Genomic DNA, 23,766 nt, shown 5'->3' on the forward strand with positions numbered 1-23,766 from the left:
CACACCTCTCTCTCTCTCTCTGGCTATTTCTTGTATAATACTTGATCAAGTAGCAGATATAGCTAAAAAACTAAGTGTGAATTCCTCTTTGGTGGCAGTGTTTACCTACTTCAATTTAAGGTGATTATGAAAGCTACTTTATAAAATAAATATTTCACAATATTAAATTCAAGCTTTTAAGGGGGAAAATTTAGGAACTTTGTTCCTGTCACAAAGAAGAGGGTTTTCTGTAAGCATATTCAGTTCAAAAATTTCTAAAAATGGCATGTTTCTCATTTGAAGACTATAGCACATATATATGTGCATACACACATATATAAGGACACAGTTTAGTAAAAGGAGTACAAAATACTTATAATCCACTCTAACTTATTCTAAGACACGACGAGTTCCTTACCTTTTTAATACCCTGAAAATTAATAGCTTAAAATAGTATGGAGATAATCTTAAATTGTTTGGAAAGAAAAAGGGTGAAGCAACACAAATAGGTTTAAAGAATCTCATTTTCGCTTTTTTGTTTAGCTGGGTTTTTTTCCAAAGGTCTCTTCTGTTATAAAAGTATTTGTTATAAAAATACCTTGTGACAATATTCCTTAGAATCATGTTTGTTTTACTAAAATACAAGGCCACTAACCATTACATTTGTGTATAAATATAAAAGATAAAGTGAAGGTTAATTAGCAACAAGTATAGTTTAATGTGTAATTAAATCTGTGAAAGTCTCATACTGAGTATGTATCTACATGCTCAGTTAAGCACATGGTTGTAAATGGAACAGTAAGTCATTTAAGCAGAGAGCTTTTCCTCAAATGAATGTTTGATTACACCAGTTGCCTGATTTAACAGCCTGATCAGCTGTTTTAAACAAGGGACACTAAGAGGCTGAGAAATAGGAAAAAACCCCAAATGTAAAATTCTCCGCACTGAGCTAGACACAGAAGCAAAACTAAGCGCTGTAACTGAAATGAACCTTTCCCATCTAGTAATGCTGCGGCTTTCTTGCCATTCAAATCTATGGAATCTAACTCACACGGCTTGTATTTGTTTAACTTTAGATAACAATTTAAATGATACCGCAACTGTTTTAATCTGTGTTTTGGAGCATTTTAAATGAAAAAACCTCCTGTCACACAGAGATATTTCCTCACAGTGACTTTGTTCCAAAATACACCTCACAAACCATTTAACTTTAATATCTTCACTATTTTATATAAAAGTCAGGACACTCTACTTTGTAGGTCAACACAGTCAAAAGGTAGAGCTGGAGTTATCCAGTAACTACAAAAGCATTTGGCAGTTAACTTGAAAGAGAACAGAACACTAAATTCAAAACAGTGTGTTTATTATCCAACTTTCATAATAACTCACGTATTTTTTGCCTGCCCATCTTGAAAACACATTTGCCCAACAAGAGCAGCAGACTGGTCACCCAAGCACTAAAAAGAGAGACTTTTTTTAGCAAATGTCTGCACATGAATCACATGCATGAAAAAGCAACATGAACAGATATATTTAACTATATTAGGAGCACGCAGGCAATTGTAAGTGAGGAAAAATCTGTAGATTGTCTGTAGAGACAATGTGTGCTTTTTACTACTCTTCCCTTTGTAAGAACTGCAAATGAAATGTGTTGTGCTACTTATGGTGAACAACTAGAAGAAAAAAAAATAAAATTTACTATCTTTATGTATGTTTTATTGGAAAATGCTGAGAATCTGTCCAACATTTCTCGAATATGTATATACTGAACTCCTTTTATATATAAAGCAGAGCTTGCTTCCCTTTGTAATGTTACTCACTTACTTGGAGATCCTAAGTTTCCAACAGCACTACGTATCTGTATTAAAGCTGTCAGCTGTATTTCCACAGCCAGACCTTAACTTAATAATGAAGAATCCAACTTCAAAACTTCAACTTCAGAAGTTACTTCATGTTTAACACGAAGTAAAAAACCATCAACTTAATTTGCAGCAGATTCACCCATCTTAAAGCTTTTTCCAATGAAGATACGTTCATGCAGTATCAAGTTCTCATGCCAGAATCTGAGTTGAAGTAGGACTTACCCCAGAAATTGGTACACCTGTCAAAGCTCCAGATTTCTAATTCGCAAAAAGAGGAAGAAAAGCTCCAAATTAGTTTTCCATGACTACAATTTAGGGCAATGAAAAAGAAGCTAAACTTGTAATGCTCAAAGGAAAATAAAGAAGGGTCACATAAGCAACATGGTTCAGTTCAGGTGTACATTTGGACTTCAGCTCGATGCAGTTCATGCCTAAACTACTAAAAAATAGAGGGCAGAAAATTTACAGTATACTTTATGTTGCTCCAACAGTTCTTAATTTTGTTGAAATCATAGTGTACAGAAAATTAGGTTCAGTGTAATCTGTGAAGTCAGTGTGAAGTGTAAAATGGTAAGTGACTAGAAAAAAATGTGAGTGTGATGACACACTAAGTAAGGACAGATGCCTCATTTTAAGATACAGCATTTTAAGTCTCATATAGAATTTCTTCCAAACACTACCATGTAGTTTTTCAGTTGCATTCTTGCTACAGGTATCATAAGAAATACACACCCTGATAATTTTTATTTCTTTCTTTAAACTGCTTCTTTGTGCAATTGAGAAAATGCAATTTCAGTGAAGCCATGCAAGTGCATTTCCAATCTGAATCTTTTTTCTTTAATTCTCATTTTAATTAATTTGATTTAATAAATGCACTTTTAAAAAAGGCATCAATATGATGTTTAACTATAATAGAATGAGTATTTGTAGATGGAATGGCCTGCTTTTCACATTTATAAAATGCGACAGCCAACATTTACTAGCCAGTAGCTGTATTTTTTACTTTGCTATAAAATCTAATACTCAACAGCCTGCAAATTAAGGCAAATGCATATGTTAAGATTACATTCACAAATAACTTTGGTATGAACTTTAACTGTAATATCAGAAATACCTGCCAAATTTATTGGTCTAGAAGGTGTGCTTTTACTCATCTTAAACAAATGGAAATGCACAGCATCTGAACAGAATGGATAAGATATAGGTGGTCAGCCTAATGGAAGCCTCTACTCACCAGGCTAGGACAGATTTTCTACAGTCAGCAAAAGGAAGAAAAAGAAAAAAATGGAAAGGGGAAGAGAAACAAAGGTTCACGTTTAAAGTGACTGGCTATTCTGTTTCAGTTGCCAGGTAGTATCTTTTCCATTTATCTCACTCATTCAGCTCAATACAACTCACTCTCATCCAACTTCCATATCAATAAAATTCAGCAATGTCTTCTAATGGAATCTCCATTACCAGATTAGCAAAAATACTTACATTTCAGGCAAGTCAGAGTTACATTTTAAATACAAATCTCATAACTTGTCTTAATTACTAAATGCCTGTATTTTCTTAGGGCAAGATACCAGGAAAAAGAATGCAAAATCACAACATCCAGTTTATTTGATTCTGAAGCTAATAAATCAGATGCCACTCTATCAGAAGAGTTGGTGTTGCACCAAGTAAACCTGAAACCTCAGCCCCATGATAACAATTTTTTTTTACTCCTAAGTAATTTTTACTTTTATTATATTTATATGTTATATTTATATTACATTTATATTTACATTATAAATATAAGGTAAATAATATTGATATAAATCTATATTTACTTTATATATATTAATATTTTATATTTACTTTATATGTTTTATTTTATATTTACTTCTAAGTAATATTCACAGCTGCACTGGAAGCAGCGTGATTAAAAAGACATCACAGTATTCCAAAATATTTTTTTACTAAGTGCTATGTAAATATACACAGCAAGAGAAGTTTATTTTTCAAAACCAAGGCAATCCAAAGTGTCACTTGTGATTTTTCAGTTCAGAGAAACTGACTAATCTTGCCTTCAGTTGTGGAAATAAGACATTACATGTCTTGTCCAGTCTTCTTAGATCACAAAGACTTCCATAGCAACTTTCACCTCTTCTTTTTGATTGTACAAGCTGTAAAATTATTGTGCTCTAATAACAGCAATCTAATTTTTTAATCTCCTCATTATTCCTTGCATTCTGATAGGTAGATTATAAATCAATAAGTAACTGTAATAAAAAATAAAATATTTATCCTTATCAAAAAACTCTCCCATCTTGTTTTGTCTATTTGACACTTAAAAGAGAAAACAACAAATATTCAACTTCATATAATATACAGCAGTAGATAATGACATACTAATAAATCAAACAATCCATAAAAATTCTGTCAAATATATATTGTTACATTTTTACAACATCAGCTTCACACATACACAAGAAAACATACCATCAAGCCATAAATCTCAGATGAGCTTCGTACTTTTGGGAGTATTTCCACAGGAATATCAAAGAACCTGAACACAATAGAGAATAATTTTTATATATGGTCAGTGATAAATCAGAGAGCATTCCACATTTATTTCTTAATTAAGTTTAAGCTGTAAAAGAAAAACAAATTACAAAATGAACTTTGATTTCTAGTTTTTAATCCATCACTATGTGCTTTTTCACTTGTTACAGTATGTGACACTCAATTATGGAGTAAAACTGCACATATTTGAATATTTTGAAGACATATTCAACTCTTGCATGTGGGAAGTCATTCCTCTTCCAACAAAATCTTTATAATGTTCTTGTTAATGAATTTACATTTAAAATAGACACTCTATCATTGTAACTGCCTTACAAATTTGATTAACAAATAAAGAAACTATTAAATATCACTATTTAATAGTAGTAGTAAAAATCTACTACATTTAATTAATGTAGATTTACTGTAGTAAAAATCTACTACATTTAATTAATACAGTCACTTGCAATTTAGACATCTGGAGAACAATGAATTTTAATTATGAATGTTAACCGTAAATACAACAATAATTGCTGATCTTAGTCTAGATAAGAGATTCTTACTATTACATGAGTTTATTCACACATCACTTACAGAATCTGTCTAAATAACAGTATTACTGAAAAACTGAGCTTACTGGCAGAGCTCAGGATCCCATTCCAAGGAATGAATGTTGAACAACATTGTCCTACTGGCATTGGTTACATCTGTACAGTGAACGCCTCCATTCTTTCCCCCTGTCAAACTCTGAATAAAAAAAATATCAACAGTATTCACCAAGAAAAGATAAAGGTTTACTTCAACGAATCACAAAAAATTGTCTAAATTCACAAAGCTTTCAGCTTGGGACTAGGAACTCTGGTATTTCTGCAACAACTAAAAAGACAGACCTGTTATAGTGGAACAAAGGCATGAGTAATAAGGGTACAGCAGTACCTCCTGGATTCTTACATTGCAAATGTGGATAATACAGCTTTCTAAAGCCCAAGATTTTTTCAAAATTTGACAGCAACATATAAGCATCTACAAAAAACCCACAGTGATACAGGGACAGTGGAAGTTCATTTTGTAAGGAACTTTAAAGGAATTTCTTTAGTGGCTTATTCTGACATCACTGTGTGATCAATGGGCATCAATTATCACAGTACTTTGCACAGGAATTTGCATGATATGGAAATTAATTTTTAAAAGAGTAATAATAAACTCACAAATACATACCCATATAAGCCATGAATCAATAGTCCCAAACATAGCTCTTCCATCATCAACTGCTTGCCTAATCTCTTCCACATTATCCAAAAGCCATCGAAGTTTCACTGCACTAAAGTAAGTGCTAAGTGGAAGACCAGTCCTAAACTGTAAAAAAAAATCATGCAAGTGTCTTTTCCACGAATACTGTAGTTACATATAAAAATGGTGGTAGTAACTGAAAAACTGAAGACAAAACATAAAGAAATTACACAAACTTGGTATTTAAATAAGTACTAAGCATGCAGTACACAAGTCTGAAAACATCAAGAACAAATGACCAGTGCATTAATGGACAAACATCAAAGCTGATCTAAATGCAGTTCAAAGACCATATACGTGGATATAGTTGTTTGCAGAAGTCCTGTGTTATCTAGGATATCACTATGTGACTAGTCAGTAAGTAATGACAACAAAAATTAACCACACAACACAGGAAAGATGGAATTTGTATTCTACTAACACTTAAAAATCAAATAAGTTTATATGTTTTTTGACATCTGTTTTCTGCCTATAGGAAAACATCTAATATATAAAATACATAATATTTATACAATCAATCAAGAAAAATACAAACCAAAGAATTATGACACTTTTTTGCAAGGTTTTATTTTCCAGATTGTTATATATATACCCATATTAGAAAAAAAAAAAGAATTCATTTGCTCTTTATAAACTATCTTCCCAATCTCAGAATGGTTGTAATCAATTTCAGTATTAAGCATAAGATGAGAAAGGTTAATATACTTCACATCAATAAACTATTTTCCAAATAGTTTTTCTCTACTTGCTCTTAATTTTTGTGTGTGATGTTTAGTTATCATTGGATAGGTAGCACATGATTTAAGTCTCACTAATGGCTACTCATTTATCTTCTCTAGTGAGATATATGAAGAGTGTTAAACACTTATTTTGAGGAAAATGAACATTTTCCAGTCTCAGATCAGTGTATAGTATTATGCACATTTTTTATGACAAGCTAAGAAAGGACTAGAAGCTACAGCTGACTTACTTTGTTTTAGGGAATTTTAAGCACACATCTCTAAAACATTATATAATGTAGTAATAACTATTTAAATGCTCTGGAATAACTCTTACCTTAAAAAAGGATTTGTTTTTTCCTGGAATTCTTTTAAGAAGCCGTTCAACTGTTGACTGGGTTCTCAGGTCAAGCCACACTAAAAACATGAATAAAATTAACTGATCAACTGATTTAATACACAAAAAGTGACATGTACAAGTTTCTTCTACAAAACTAGAGCTCTTGACAGTAAATTCCTGTCTTTATTTTCAGCTTTTCGTGTAGCTGAAAGAATACTGTACTGCTGTGGAATTTTAAATGCACTGTTATAAAAATTAAAAATGGTTAAACTCATTTGATTTAGAGAAACAAAAAATTTGAGAAATCAAACAGGATTTTCCACATAATAGGTTATACACTTTTCTCTATCAGAGCATAAGCAAATGACTAATACTACTTTGTTTACAGCAGATGACTCATTAAACTAATGGGTTAGAACAAATCGCAAGTTGATTATTTACTATTCCAATGAAAACTTTGAACTAAAGTGCTATGTCAGAGTTATCAAAGTACAGCTAGGCTTAAGATAAAGCTGTTTTTTCAGTGATACTACAGTGAACTAAATCTGGCACTTGACAAGGCCTAAAAGAGCAAATCTAGACAATTACCATTTCTCAGATGAAATAATCTGAAAAGCTAACATAAATTAAAACTCCAAATCAATAAATATGCATTAAACCTACTTAACATGTTTTTCCTTTAAAGCTAAATCAAAAGCTTCCTGAAAATTGAGTAAGCTCCTTCATCTAAAAGGAAGTAATTGAGCATTAAATCAGAGCTTCGTTACATGCCAGGGAGGTACAAAACCCCTCAGGAACACTGTTTTTTGTTAAAAGCCCATAAAGTGATTTATTAACTATAAAGTAATAATTTTTATGTAATAGGGTTTTTTAATTGCACTGGTGTATACAAACACACAGCTTATGACACAGATATAAAAAAAAAAATCAAAGAAGTTAGTAGGCTAGGCCACAATAAGATCTGCACAGGAAACTAGGAAAGCATTTTTCTACAACATGCTCATTTTACAATATTACATATACAGAAAGTATAGTAGTTACCAATAGCATTATAAAGAGGTTCTCCAGTTGTCTTGTCCCAAACCACTGTTGTTTCTCTCTGATTGCTGACTCCAATGGCTTCAGGACAAAATAGAAAGAAGTATCCTTTTCAGAAGGTTTGTTTTCCCCTTTTTGAGGGGGAGGGACAGAGCAGGGAGGTAGAGAGGAGGGAGGAACAGGTAAGGAGAAAAGGAAAGTAAATGGGAAATAAAAAGCTTCCAAACTTTTCATGTTATAATCTAGAAATATTACTTTTAAACACTCATCATTCAGCTTTTGCTGCTTAACCTATGTGCTCTAGACCTCTCTTTTTTTCTGCCACAAACTGAGACAGCAACAACAGACAGGGAAACTAGCTTTTCCCAGTAAGTCCTAATTTAAATTTCTGAATTTCTTCATTCATCACTTGTCTCTGATTTTGCAAGATTAGGTTAAGTATACTTTGTAGATTCTGCATTGCTAATACACATGACGGTCTTATTTTCTCATTATTCCTCCCGAACAAACTGCTCTCGATTCCAATTTAACATTTTCTTTGGGCACATGCTGCCACCTTTCTATTTACTGACTTTAAACCTAGAGAATCTGACTTGCTCAACCGTGAGATTGTTAAAGCCCTCATTTACCCTTAATATGAGGAATACCTTTTATGTTAGTGATGTCTATATTCAGCTGTTGCAGTTTCTCACAGGTCCTTTCCACACATTCATGGACAGACTTTAGTATTTCCTTTGGATCTTGTTCCACCCATCTTTAACAAACAGTAAACACCAGTTAATAAAAAGGCAAAAAATTGCATTTAAGGAATAAAAGAAATTCTAGTCTGAAAAAACAGCTGAGCATTTTGACACAATCATAACTACAAAGTGTGGTTTACGTATCTAGAAAAAGTGTAAGGAATTTCAAAACCTTTTTAAACAATAAGCTGTATTTTCACAACAAATCCAACTGCAGAAAACAAAGATTTTTGTTTTGTTTTATTCTATACAGAGGGCTTTGGCAGCAAATGGTAGGTCGGTTAAGAACAAACAAAAAAAAACACCTCAGAGAACAAACTAAGCAATTTCCGTGGACTAAGGTGAAGACTATGCTTAAATTGTAAAAATGATCAGCTTTATCACTTTAAATAAGACCTGAAATTTTGTTTAAACTTTAGTTTTAAACTTTAAAGTTTAAACTTTAAATACGTTAATGAGTGGTCAAAGTAAAACGCTAAGTATTTTCAGATTACATAACTCAGAGCACATAATGGACACTCAATGTCAGGTTTTTAATGCCATTTTTTCCTGCCACACAGTCTGTTATAGCAGATACTATGTTCTTAATAAATATTAATCGACTTCAGTTTTCACTGTTCATAAATAAAAATAAGTAAGCTCTATCAAAATGTACAGAAATGAAAAAAACACAGAAAATTCATACCCTTCTTTAGGGAATTTCTGCTGTATCTCAACTTGATGGTGACTCAGGAGCTCTGCTGTTTTCGCATTAAAAACCTGCAAATAAATTACACAGTGGAATCTTCCATGAACACAGAAGTTAAACAACAATAGATTAACATTTATTCTTTTGAACATATACAGTCCCATGATAATTTATAGTAATTTTTTTAGCAAAAAATAATCCAAATATCCATGTAACCTGGGTTCGCATATATGAATTTTTGTAATTAAGGTAAGCAAATAATATTTTGGTAAGCTTTACTGTCAATTATAGCTGCTTTTTTTTCTTGATGGATTGGGAAAGATCCACATTTTTTCTCATGGATGTTGTAGAAATTAAACTAATGATGCATTTTAGAATGTATCTCTCAGCAAAATACCCACTGCTAGTCATAATACCATTTCTTTAGTTCCTGCTCTGATAACTCTAGTGCCAGAACTATGCTTTTTCTTGGGTTAGCTCACCTTTAGGAAGAGTGATTTTAAGAGACAGACAATCACATGTAGTTTAGAAATCACAGAAGGGACAAAACTGTGAAGAATGTAAAAGCACCTAGGCAGAACCCAATTTGTTTCAAAACAAACTACAAATACAAGACTCATGAACAATCTGACAGGGAAAGAATGTTACTGCAGCAACACAATACATTAAAAAAAAAGAGGACGTCCATAGAAGTGACTTAGATTTGGAGATACTACAACAAAAAACAGCAGACCAGAGAATAATATACTAATGGTTATTCTTAAGGAATCACAAGTTAAGAGGCTCTGCCTTGCAGTAGTAAAAGCTCAGCAAGAATACACAACGATCTTAATTAACCATCACTGGTCTGTTTCCAAGAGTAATCTACTGTGGCCAAGCTAAGATGACACCCAGTAAAACATCCTATATAGTTATACAATGAGCAAGCCAGTGTAAATGACTGGGCAATGATGACATTCCTATGAAAATGGCTCATTCTCACTAGCACCATGAAGAATCTTTCACCTGACGAACGTTCAGGGACCTAGAACATGCCAGTAGGACAACATCCTATCATTTCATGGCAATTGGAGGAGGGAAAGATTTAGAAGCCAGTCATGTGCCAAGGGTACAAAATTCAGTTATAACCATCCACTCTCTAGGATACAACTAAATGTTTTCTAGACTTCCTTGGTAATGCTCTCTTCTCATTCCACAAATTTTAGGAATTTCTCTTAAAGCTTTTAATCCATAAACTCTTGATTTGATTTACAGTTTACTCTGAAAATATTAGAACAATTCTGACAAAGAGCAGATGAATTTTTGATTCTCCAGTTTCTTTGAAATCTTAAAGTATATCTTTAGAGTGAAACTCTTAAGTTAGAAACATTCAAGTTATATATTAGAATCATAGAATAATTCAGGCTGAAAGGGACCTTGAGAGATCTCTAGCATAACTCCTGCTCAAAGCAGAATCAGCTATGAGATTAGACCAGGTTGCTCAAGGGCTTTTGGTAGGCAGGTTTTGGAAACCTCCAAGGATAGAAACAGCACAACTTCTCTGGAAAACACTAAAAGCTAATTTTTCCCTTCCACTGCCAAGAAAAGGAGTCTTAAAAAGGTACATGTTTGTCCTTTTCTGTTATCAGATGAAAAGTTATACAAAAAGCACCACTGTATTCTTTTTACCGTATTTACTTATCTGTGTTTCACTTACCAGCTTAGGCTTGACACGAAGCTATCCTAATGAAAGGGCAAGCTCTGCCAGTACTACATGTTTGGAAGGAACTAGTATAATGGGATAAGGGTCGTAAAACACACTGCAACACAGTTAATAGGAGACATAGTTTTGCATGTATGCAGCAAGACTTTTTTACTTGAAATTGCCTTTCTGCCAAAATCACAGGAACATTTACCAAGTTTTTATAATAAAGATAGATAGAATACTTTTTATCCAATCTGTATGTATCTGATCTACTAATAATGTTAAACATAATTTGGTAATCATTCCGTATTCCTGGAAACAGAAAGCAGTGCATAAGGATTCCTATTGTTAGCAGGAAACAAATACAAATTCAATTAGACAAGGTCATTCACTGGAGTGTGTGACCTGCAGATAATAAAGAGTGAAGCCCTAGCACAGCAAGGCTTTTTGTCTCCTTCTAAGCAAGCTGTTTTAACATAAATAAATTCTCAACAGAAGCAATAACACTACAAATGCATAGATTTTTCATGCCCATAGAGAAGAACTAGGTAAACATGCTCTCCTAATCCATCACACAAAACCACAAGCTTCTGACATCTTCAACAAAAGCCGCAGACACTCCCTGTACCTCAGGGCAAAGGATTAGAAAGTTTCCCTGAGAACAATACCATGTTTTACAGTGATACACAGAACTCCTATACACGAAAGGATGACAAATATAAATGAGTCATTACAAATGGGACCGCCTCTCCTTCCCTGCCCGTGCCCCCTGCCCCCCGCCCAAAACCTTGTCAAAAAAACCCCCAAATGGTCCTTATTTCTGACAGTGGTGACAGAGAGAAATAGGTAACAATAAGTATGAGTATTTCAGATAAGTCAATACATTCTTGTTGAAACAGGTTTGAAGTGTATTTCTGCCACCGGTTTCCTTCCTTTCATATTCCTTAATTGGTTCCAGTTTATGAGACCGATCTCTCACTTCTTGTAGGGGGGCAAAAAAAAAAGTCTGTCAGTTTTGCCCTAATTGTATTAGCAGTAGTCACAAAATAATTGTCTAATCTATTTGGACACGTAGAGCTATCTTTAACAGAGATAATTTGATGAAAGACAGTGAAAACCACCAGATATATGCTGAATCCCCTGGTGAGAGATTAAAGAAAAACTAACACTCTCCTTCCACTCCCAACAAATTACCATACAAAGAATTATAGCTTGAGCCTTGAACCTCGGAGTGAAGAAAAGAAGAAAGACCTACTTAGCTATGCTGTATGTAAGCAAGCAGACAAGCACAAGGGCTGATCACCTAATTCAAGTTCTTTATAAGTTCTCTAATATAATACATATAATGACATCATATGAAGGGGTGAAAACAGTTGCATGGTATTCCATTGAGTCTCTGTCATCTTGGTGAAAAAGAATTCAGATCGATCAGTTGTAACAATTTTCAGAGAATGAAAAGAAATGTAAGACAGAAACATGAGGCTCATGGAAGTGTTGCAAGAAGTGGCACAGCAGAGAAGACAACAGTGAAAACAGATTTTAGAGGTAACTTTTCATGTCTCTCAAGCTTTGTCACGTAACTCTGCCTGCAGAAGTGCTACTTCTGCTAGCCTATGTATGTTCATGAGTTTCTGTTAAGCTGAAAGAGCTATGGCTTTGCAGGCAAACAAGCTCCAAGCTGGATTTCTGAAACTGCATGGAAATCAACCCAACTCGGGGAAGGATGACAGATGGACAATAATTCCACCGTTAGCATTTAACTAGGATTAGCAGGCAGACAGAATTTATGAATAAGCACAGTTTAACAAGTCTTCTAGAAATTATCTTGTTTGGAAGGCTCCTGACGAATAGACCTCCCTCTCCCCTCAAGGAGGTGCTTATGATTATGGGAATAAAAACTGCAACAGATTTTAAGTGATAAAAGCTAAGAGTTAGGGAAAAATTAAAAGTATTTGCAATTTTTTTAACCCTTCCTGTTAGCTATAAAATCAAGTTTTGCTTTCTCTCAAAAGGTGGTTACTTCAGTAGATGGGTGAAATGGATTCCCCTTTGAAGGGTAAGCTCAATGGGTACTAAGGTTTTCCTACCTAAAACCAAGTGTTTTTTTACTGAAAAGAATAGTTACAGTCTGATATAGTTTTATTTGATTGTTTCTTCTGGAAATGAAGTAAAGGAAAAAGGAAATATTCCACTGAGCTGGAAAAAAACTTGTCTGTGGCTGACTGAAAAACCTAAAAGTACTGTTTATGTACTTCACTGTGCCTGCACTTCACTGAGTATGTCAATTCTTGCTGTTCCTGGATAAAATGCTAGAAAGACTTTACCCAGCAAACACCGATCAGGCAGTGGTTCAGCTGGCTGTTAGCTCGTGATGCCAAGAGTTTTAGCAAAAGAAGTTACAGTTGATTTTTATTATATGATTCTTGAATAAAATAAAATGGAACATATGAGATGAAAGTATTTGATGAAAATATTTGGCAAAACATCTAGACCAGAATTTAGTCATCTGGGTATACTTGTTTAGACTACTGACTATTTTCCTGCTTGATATGTTTAAGAAAATAAGCCTTAAGCAATTGCACTAGTATTCAAAGCACTGTGCTCTCCCTGGTAACTCTGAATCTGTTATCCAGGTTTGACCCAATTTAACAGAAAAGTTGAGATCTCAAAAATAATTATTTTGCAAAAGCAAGCAGCCTAGCAAAGATAAGATCCAAATTAGAGTGAACCTGGAGGGTGAAACTACAGCATAAGCTACAACTGCACGTGTATTGTGTGTGAGAGGCAAGGATAAATAAGGAGTGACAGAAACAGAAATGTATGTACCTAAGTTCTGGTGCTTCTTTAACAGCTATGCTCATACAGCCTCATTCACATAAGCAGGAGAATCTCTCAAAACTTGTGTCCATACACAGAATAATTAATTCTGGAAGGAATCTCTGGGGGTCACCTAGCTCAATCCACTGTCTAGGTAAACTTAAATTTAAGCTTAGAGCAGGTTGCTCAGGGCCTTTTCTAGTCAGGTGCTGAGTATGTGTAAGGATGGAAACTCCACAGGCTCTCTGGGCCCCTGATCCAGAGCCCCTCATAGTGAAATATTTCTTCCTTACATTTATTTGAAATTCCCTTGTTGCAACTTGTGTTCACTGCCCGTTGTCTTTGTCTGTGCACATTTGAGGAAATGCTGGTTCTTATCTTCTCTACAAACTAGATAGCTGAAGACACCCCCTTACAGACTTCCTTATGATGAACTAACCTCGATCTCCCAACCTCTCCTTGCATGCCCTGTGCTGCATGCAGCACAGTGATCACGTCAGTGACCCTCTGCTGGACGAAATCCAGTTCTTCAGACTCTCTGTTCCTCTGGGGGGATCAAAACCAGACACAGTATTCTGGATGCTGCCTCCTAAGTGTCACACAGATGGCAATAATTACTTCCTTTGATCCACAGTCTGCACTTTGCTTAATGTGGTTAATCTTCACCACCACGAGGACACACTGCTCATTTGTATTCAACTTGCTGTCCAGCAGGAATCTGGGTTCTTTTTCACCAAGCTGCTCCTTAGACTTCTGTCCCAAGCGCTAAACTTCGCTGAACTTCATGAAGCTTCTGCAAGACCCCTTCTCCAACTCGAATTCCAGTCAACTCCTCCCCTCGGACTGTGGTCATCTGCAAACTTGAAAGGGCATTCCAACACATCCTCCAGGCTGCTGCTGAAAATACTAAGGGGTATCAGCCCTCACTACTGACTGCTGGGGAACACAGCTTGTAAATTGGCCACCTGTAATTGTAAATTTAAGACTCTGAACTGTTGACACTACCCTTTGGCCCCAAAGGGCCACCCAGTTTTTCACCCAGGCATCTTTAACCTGGTCATAATTGTATGTCTTCCGTCTTGAAAAAGTAGGTAACAGCTGCACTGCACGAGGGAATAGACATGTGCAAAGAAACTAAATGGATTTTGACTGGTGACTTGGTGAAAATGAAGAGTGTTAGAAGCACCAGAGGAGAAAAAAAACCACCACAGATCAGTGAGAAATGCACATGAAACAACTAAGACAGTAAAAGATTGAGAGGTAAGGGAGCCAAGGAAACAATTCAAGCAAAAAGAACACCACATCACATTTTAGCTTTAAATATTTCAAAGCAAAGCCTCTCTAACTGCAGCAATCTCCTTCCAGCACAGAATTCTCCAAATATGTGTGTTATTATCTGAACGACTGATGCGGCTTGTAGCAGATCCCTGCACACTTTGCCCTCTTCTTCCCCACTACCCCGTGTTCTGTTTTAATTCAGTGACGATGTATTATTTTTGCTTGGATCCACATAACTTGATTGCACTGCCAAGTTTAAGACAATGCTGTATTTTGAAATTAATTTAGAGAAACTGAGATGGATAACAGAAGAACTGAAAAGAGTGACAAACATACTACACTTTAAAAACATTAAGGGAATAATTTTTGCCTCTTATTTATTTGTGTGAGCACCTCAATCCTCAGAGGAAACATACCTCACACAGACAGAAAAAAACCCCGACTGTATACAAACCATTGATGAACGAAGAAATTCCTTGTTAAAAGAACTTGTAAAAATACTTGCAAATAGAGCTGGAGTATAAATTTAAAGCTTGCAGTGTCTCTTTGAATTCTACTATTGTTATCTTTTTAGGCTAAGAAAAAAGTTAAATCAGCAAACACACAAAGCAGATAGAATTTATCTTCAGGTGTTACAAGGAACTTTTCCAAATTCTTTTCCAAAAAGGACTCCTGTCTGGTATTCAAGATAGCCTGATGGTGTCATCTGTCAGTTGAAGTTTCTTTCCACCCCCAGATCATTTGACAATCCCATGAAGGTCATGATATTGAGTAATAATGGTAACACAGGTCAAGAAGATATTCTAGTCTCCTACTCTATGAAAGAAAATTCCACATGAGGGAAGCATTAAAAAAATAAATAATAAAAAAAGCAAGGGCAAGTCAAAACATTCATCTTCACAGTTCAACACTGTGCGCGCTTGACAACATTCTGTATCTAGTCATTATCTCTATTCTACTTCCACGGTGGAAATTATCACTGTCATTCAAGTCAAATTGCCATGACTTACTAAGCAGGCAACAGGCCATTTGTAGAGATTTGGAAGCAGGAAGTTTATATAGTAAGTTTCATATATAACAGCATCATTAGTTGCTGTTTATTGCATAATACAGAAATGACTAGACCCTTAAACTGAAAGTCTCGTATGTTTATCTATATATTATTAATATATTAATCATCTCAACCTTAAAGAAATTGTCTTCCTACGGTGTTTAAACAGGCCCATCTTTCGTATGGTGCACAAATTCCATCACCTGAATATGTACAGTGCCCAGGAGGCACCGACCCTGGCACTGTAGCATCCGGAACTGCAGCCGCCACTCCCAACAGGCCCAAGCAGCTTTTAGAGGGGAACACGGCAGAGTCATTGCATTGTCTGAACCGCGGGTCATCACAGCCACGGAACTCACGGGCATCTATTTCTCCAGTGCATGAGCACCACGTCCATTTGACTTCATACAGGGCGAGATACCCGACAGATTTAAAAACACAGCCAGCACGAAGCAGCAGGATTTTGCCGCCCCCTCAAGCCGCCGCCAGAAGCGCTGGCCCCCGGCTTGCTCTAGGGCCGGGCGGGCACTGCCGGCACCGCGGCCCGGCCCACTCCCCGCCGTTCTCGGCGGGACGGGCAGCGCTGCCGGCCCCCCAGCGCGGCGGGACGGCGACAGCGGTCTGATGGCCGGGGGACACCGCCGGCCGGCGGCTCCGGCACCCCCGCACCCACCGGCGCCCGCTTCCCCTCGCGGCGCGGCAGCCCCGGCCCGCCGGGGAGCAGAGGGATGCCGGCCCAGGGCAGGAGCCGCAAGCCGGGGCAGCGGCAGCACGGCCCTCCGCGGCCCGCTCCTCCTGCCCTTCCCCAAGGGCGCAGCGGGGACCGGAGGGACCCCGCGAGGATGCGGCAGAGGGAAGGAGCGGAAGCGGCGGCCCCCTCAGGCCGCGGGGCCGCCGCCCGCCCCCGCCGCGCCCGGGGCCGCCCCAAGCCCACGATGTGCTCACCAGGAAGCGAGTGGAGCTGGTGCCCTGATCGATGGAGCCCACCAGCGGCCCCAGCACCATCCGGTCGGAGGCGGCCATGAGCCCCGCCCCGCTCCGCCGCCCGCCCGCCCGCCCGCGGGGCCCCGCAGCGATCCCGCAGCCAGCGGGCAGCGGCCGCGCGCCGACGCCGCCCGGGCAGCTCGCGGGCAGCGGCGCGTGGCGGCCGGGGTGAAGCCGGCGGGGCGGGGGCGGGGCGGGGCGGGGCGGGGCGGGGGGCGCTGCCGCTCGCTCTGTCGCGCCGCAGCCAACCAGCGCGCGGGGCGCGGCGGGGGCGGGGCCGGGGCGCGCAGGAAGTGGGCCAGCGGTGGGGGGTGTGGTGTCACGTGACGGGCCGCGCGCAGCGCGGGGCAGGCGCGAGGGGAGCCGCTGGGCTCGGGGCTGGCGCGCGGAGGTGGCTGGTGAGGGGCCTCCGCGCGGCGAGGGGAGGGAGGGCTCCCGGCAGAGCCTGCTGGGCGAGCTCCCGGCGCCCCAGCCTTGGTGCCCCGCGGCTCCCTTCCCTCGGGAGAAACCTGTTTCGCTTGTAATCGGAAAGAAACCCCTCGCGAGCCCGGCCGGCTGTCCCGGTGCGGCTGGCCGCGTTGCCGCTCCGAGGCGGGATGCGGCCGCGGAGGGGGAGCGCTCGGGAGGCGCCGAGCCGGGATGTCCGCTGGAAATTTTCCGTCGAGAGCGAAGACTGCTGAGGCGGCGTTAAGAAATGAGTCACCATAGCCGTGACACCGGCTGAAAAACGTTAGCAGCCCCAAGGGCCTTGTTTCATCTTTCAAAGCCTTACCTTCCGTTAAGCAAAAATATTCATTAACTTTAAAAAACGGGGTCTTGATCCTGCTTCCTTAGAACATGTTGGTAACTAGTGCTTCAAGAAAAACTGCTGGTGTTGCAAGACCTGTAATAGAATTGCAAAAGCTAATAACGCTGAGTAAAGCACATGAGAAGTTACCTAGTGACACGTGTTGCTGGTAAGTCAGCCCCCACAGTCGCCTTTAAATAGATCTGCTTTGTTGCAACTCCCCATTAGTGATAGTTGTCCAAACTCATGGGGTTCTGTCCTCATTGCTGCTTGTAAGCAAAATCTGATTGCTGCCACTTGGTGGTGTGACTGTGGGAAACAACTCCAGACCCACAGCCGCTTAAGATGGGCGAATATTTTTTCACTAGACTGTAGGATGGAGCCAGGCGGAGGCCCAATGGTCAGCCTGTGGTTGATAGTGATAAGGCCCCAGCAGTGCAGAAAATACTCCTCTGTCCCTCCAGTCACCTTATCTAGCAGAAAGCGCTCATGGCCTAGCACTCATGTCAAGAGCCTGAGCAGCCCCTGGAAGTACCCATAAAGGGGAAGTTAACCAGAGAATGAAGTAAAACCAACACTAGCGGGTAAGATATCCAAACAAGGTACCAGAAAGGGCCACAGTATGTACAGGGGAAAAATCTCTGGAGGGACAATGTCAGTCTTGCTTCCCTTTTTTGTAAAGACATGCTTGTTGGCTTGAGACCAGTTGAGGCCAACCCTCCCTGCTTACCACAAAACACCATGTGTCAAACGAGTATATAGTTGGGAAAATTGACGGCCTCCTTGGAGCTCCTTCTCAGCTGGCCTGAGACCCTCACACTACGCTGGACATCTTCCCTGATGCATGGTGACATGAATCTGCAGAGGAAAAGAAACGTTGACAGGTCATATCGCCTTCCCTATGCATGCGTTGGTTATAATCTATGTGACTGTATTTAGCAAAATAGTTAAAACAAGCTTGTGTATGGGCTTTGGCCTATTTAATAAACTGTCACCAATAAACATCCACCTGAGTCCAACTCCAGTGCAGTGATTGTAATCGGTGCATGACAGCAGTGTTTTGCGTGACATCTTACCCAATGCTTCTAACATACCTTTTTTTGTTTGTTAGTACTTCAGCTAGCATCTAGGAGCCTTGGCTGGGATGAGAACAGCACTATCTGCTAATGTGTAATAGATAGCAAGCAAGGGATTTAATTGCAGCCCATAATTACAAAATGTGAAATGATACAAATACAGTTTAGTAATAAGATCCTATATTTTCAAGAGTGAGAGTAATGAAACGCTGCAACCACTTACCAAACATGAAGGATTGTCTATTATTCTAAAATGTTATAAACAAGGCTGATATTTTGTCTTGGAACTTAAGCTGTAGTTCAGAAGTCAATTTGCTCAGAGATGTACCGCAACCCACGGAGAAGGATCCACAGCAGGTCGTGCTAGAAGGTCGTAATGATCCCTCCCAGGTTTGCAAGAGACCCTCCAGCTACTTCCTTCAGTTGTCACAGTGTATGCTGCAGGCAGCTTCTACTCTAAACCCATGGGCAACAACTGCAGCTGACTTGAAAAGTTTATGCAGAACTACAGCATCTCCATGTGGATTAGTGATTCAAGGAATTAATCTCATGGGGTCTTAGTTAAGTCTGAAGTAATAATTGCTAGGAAAAGCATGGGGTTGTATTATTTGTCTCTTTTAAAAACTGTTGTATGGTGTTTTGAACGTATCTTAAATCAGGATAAGACATGACTATTTTCAGCAAAGGTTGAGGTCTCTGGATCCAAAAAGGGAGGAAGCAATATCATGACTGATATTTATACAAAACATGAAATACTACTGCACCTATGTAAAATTTATAAAGATCACTGACTTACAGAAATTTTCAAGGAGGTGCAGATCTACCATTTTCTTGGGTGTTCTTTAGCAGTGCCTGTGCATTTTCATAGACTGGGAGCAGGAGGGGTGGCAATGGTAACCTATGCCATTTCTTTAACCTGCAACAGACACACAACAATACAGACAGAAGGGGGAAGAATTTGTCCAAAACTGGAAAATAAAGAGTCACGGAGAACATCTTACTCTTGCTAACTCAGTCAACAGTGTACGTCCCCTTCTTTTACATTTCTGTTCAGTGTTTGAAGAGAACAGGTTTGGTTTTTCCTGTGGTATTTGTTATACAATACATGAGCATTGCTATTTGCAGAGTTATTAGTACAGATATTGGGCACTGTACCAGGGAAGCTGCCTGCAGGGGAAGGAAGGGTGGAGTTGTGGCTGTACCTTTATGGTGAGATGGTGTGAGGCCACACTCTGCCAAGATAGTTTTAAAGAAATTAGCTGCCTTTAAAGGAAGGAGCATGGATGTCCATGAGGACTAATTTCTTCTGCTTCTGGCTTGGATCTCAGATTAGCTATTATATTCCCCTACTGAATAACATAAAAAATGGAGGGAAAAAAATCAAGCTCATATCTAGCAAGTGCTAGTTGGGAGCCTTGCATATATTATTCATGACAGAAGGAGAGATTTTGGAAGTTACTATAACAATCTCAAGCTTGGTAGAAATAATGGAGGCTCCCATTGATTTTGGAGAACAATAACAAAAAAGTTGAATTTGGTTCCCCAAAACATTTATGAAGATGATGCTTGTTTTCTGCTGCCCGTGCAGTGTGCATTCCTGCAAATGGTGCTCTTGTTCCAAATGCAGCTTTTTGACATCTTGTTCTGCAGACTGAACTTGAATGGAAGTTTTCTCCACCTCTGAATATAGCCCCACTGTTTTTTTGGATATTTTTAGGTAGCGAACACATTTGAAACGCATTCATTAAGCACATAAATATTTACAATGAATTTTTCAGAGACAACATAATTTGGTTCCTAAAGAACTATTTTCAATAGCAAATAAACCCAGTTGTTTGCTTTTGGTTTGGGGTTTTTTTCCCATCTCAGCAGAATGGAGTGACGTTGGTAATTACGTTCTGCTCTTTCTGGCTGATTCTTTTTTATTGACCTCAGGTTAAGGACACAATGTGACTGTGTCAGGCTACTCCAAGCACGTGATACAGTGTGAATTTGAGCGGATGCCAGAGGTCTTCATGTCTTTCCCTTCTACCTCTTAGTGACAGAAAGGGCTTGGCTCATTCCTTACTGATGTCTGATCTTTGTGTTCCCCCAGGAAGAGCTGAAGGCAAATATTTTGAACTAGCTTGGAACAGGTGTAGATATAAAGTGTAGTGTGCCAGAATAAGAAGTCACGCTGCCATATACACCCTTTTGCCTACTGGGAAGATGAGTGGTATGTGTGAGAGTGCGTATGCCTGCACACGTGGATAAGTTCAGTCTCCCTCACTGGCTCAGGGAGCAAGCACAAACAGATCATGACCTTGGCATCCAATGCCCTTACATTTCTACAGATTGTCTGTAGCACCCGTATGCAGGGAACCTTTTTACAGATCCAGAGGAAGGAGATTAGAATGAACAACTCTATGTTCTGTCGCCTAGGTTTATTTTGGAAGGTGTCCACATGCAGTACTCTGTCACTATTTGGCAAGAACAATTTTATTGTGAAGCCATAACTGTGGTGATGCAATGAATATCTCGCAGGATGTGTTTTGCTTCTGACCTGATATTAGACAATAGCTTTCCCTGAGTGACATTTTATATTTAGAACCACTCTCACACTGTTCAAACCCTGAGGAATTGTTGCAGTTGCTGTCTTTCTGGTGAACAAAAATAAACAAAATAAATTCACAATTTAAAGACAACTAATACTAAGTACTTTGAAAAACAGTTATTAAGCCAATAAATCTTTACATGCATAGTATTATTTAAATAAAAATGGGGAAATCCGAAAAAAAACCAAACAAACAACAAAATTCTATATACATAGAGGTAGGCATTCTTGGGAGTTAAACCAAATAATTCAGAGAAATATAAATATCCATTAGTGGTATACCAAATACTCTGTGCTTCAGAATCCTTAACTCTGAGATACTTGGTCTTCTAGCTTCCATAGAAAAATATGGCAACTTACTGCAAAATTTACTCCCGAATGAAAACGTACACTGCATTGAAGGGAAGCATTAAAACTGAGTTTTCTACTGAATTTATAGCAGCTGTATTTTGCTAGGGTCTGTTTTTTTTTTTTTTTAAAAAAAACCCTTATTTTTATCAAATGAGTTAATCTAGTTCCTGCTCCTTAAACAGATGATAGAACCAGTTATCATAGGCACATTCTGTTCTTTAGTTTAGCTTTCAAGTAAGCAGAGGCAAGGCACCTGCTGCTCACACAGGGCATCTTTTCACATGTATAAACTTAAGTGAAATTGCTAGTTATGATAGTAGGGTTAGAAAAAGGTGAATTGCTATAAATACTGATATTTGACACTTTTACCTCCAATCCTAGCTCAGGATTGAAAATTCAGTGATACACACTCCAGGCTCCAGTTTCCATATGTGGTGAAGGTATTAAAACCAAGAAACAACAGCGGAATTGTATGAGAACCCTGAGACTGTCGCTACACTGGATTTAAACAAATTCTGTTAATCCTGCACTAACCTGAGCTTTTATATCATGCAGAAGAACTAAAGCAAAGCAGAAAAAATAAAGTTTCAATTGAGAGGTACCATATGTCTACAGAGAGTACAGAAGGACAGTGTTTATTAAAACATACCATCATATATACATATATATATCATCATAATACATATACCATCATAATACATATATGCATTTTGTAGAAATATATTTAATTATATTAAGGAAAATCCATATTTAGTATACTTAAGAAAATATATCCCACTTTTGGTTTTCTGTTTCAGTTTGGTTATTGCATGCTGAATTGCTGTGCAACATTCTCAGGGCATTGAGAGTTTAGCACCAATTGTTATATGGTTTGTTTGTTATATTTACTCTAGGTAATTATATGGCTCCAGGATCCATACATTTCTTTGTCTATGAATGTCAAAAGCTTTTGATATATTATCTCTACAAAATCTCTTGCAGAAGTCTATTGCTTCTAGAATTTTTTTACAGATATGGAGAAAGGCTCAGAGTGGCTAAATTACTGGCCAGTGGTCATTCAGCAAGTCCTTAGCAGAGCAGAGGTAAAGGGCTGGTTTCTCTCAGGTCCAAAGGCTCAGCATTCCTCAGCCACTGCCTTTCTCAGGAATCAGTAGCTGCATTCCTGTTGACCTCAGAGAGAACATGACTGAACAATAATAATAAACAGCAGAGACAGGATTCTACTGGGTAAGTTGATCTAGCTGCATATAGGTCCTAAAAGATGATGTTTTTGCCACTACCATCCTGATCCTGGCTGTGTAGTTCCTGCTTATTGTGCAATGGGTCTGGTTTTTGTGGGGTCCTTTCTTGAGTTGTCTGAGCTCATTAATATGGCAGAAAACATACCCAGACAAAAAAAGCAGACTGTTTTCTGCCAAGAAGCTGAATTGACTCACTTACTGTAATGAGTGCCAGAGCTGGTGCAAAAGCAGAGCTTTCCACAAGCTAGGAGCATGGGAAAGGTTAAGAATAAGTAAGAGATGATGTGGAGGAGACGAGGGACAGTATGAAATATTCAGCAACTGCAACCTCTTAGATTGCCTCAGCTGCTCACAGACCTTTGGCCTTCATATCATCAAATCAAATGTTAGCTATCTGTTGGGAAATTCTGGAGATATTAATAGCTACATTATTGTCATGGAGACTGAACTGTACTGTCTGGTTTTGAGAATAACTTTAATACATTGCTATTTTCAATTTTACATCCCAAAACTAGTGTATCTCTTATAAAACTGATGGGAGAGCTCAGCTATACAGAGGTCTTCTGGAGATGCTTTATGCTCTGGTTATATCATAAGGCAAAATGATGTTCGTTACCAGCAGCTGGAGTTCTTGGGAACTTGGGAACTGGTAGATAATGTACGAAGAGCATCTAAGAGAGCCATGTGTGCTCATCCATAAGAAGAGAAGGTTTAAGGGA

At 38.5% G+C, this 23,766-nt stretch overlaps 1 protein-coding gene across 4 annotated transcripts in view; it reads right to left on the reverse strand.

Moving 5' to 3' along the window:
* Positions 1-17,114, reverse strand: part of GK (glycerol kinase) — a 37,335-nt gene extending 20,221 nt beyond the window's left edge. For 2 of the 4 annotated variants that reach the window (XM_074905616.1, XM_074905599.1), the window contains exons 1-11: positions 16,961-17,113; positions 9,183-9,256; positions 8,405-8,511; positions 7,761-7,838; positions 6,717-6,796; positions 5,589-5,726; positions 5,008-5,117; positions 4,308-4,374; positions 3,076-3,093; positions 2,064-2,099; positions 1,369-1,436 (exon numbers count right to left, since the gene is read on the reverse strand). In XM_074905616.1, the coding sequence (XP_074761717.1) occupies positions 1,369-1,436; positions 2,064-2,099; positions 3,076-3,093; positions 4,308-4,374; positions 5,008-5,117; positions 5,589-5,726; positions 6,717-6,796; positions 7,761-7,838; positions 8,405-8,511; positions 9,183-9,256; positions 16,961-17,038 (854 nt within the window). In that variant the 5' untranslated portion in view covers positions 17,039-17,113. Of the gene's footprint in view, positions 1-1,368; positions 1,437-2,063; positions 2,100-3,075; positions 3,094-4,307; positions 4,375-5,007; positions 5,118-5,588; positions 5,727-6,716; positions 6,797-7,760; positions 7,839-8,404; positions 8,512-9,182; positions 9,257-16,960 lie in introns of all 4 variants that reach the window. The other 2 variants (XM_074905590.1, XM_074905607.1) reach the window with 2 other exon arrangements.
* Between the last annotated feature and the right edge of the window lie 6,652 nt (positions 17,115-23,766).

This window comes from Athene noctua, chromosome 1 (genome assembly GCF_965140245.1).
Source record: "Athene noctua chromosome 1, bAthNoc1.hap1.1, whole genome shotgun sequence".
NCBI lineage: Eukaryota > Metazoa > Chordata > Aves > Strigiformes > Strigidae > Athene > Athene noctua.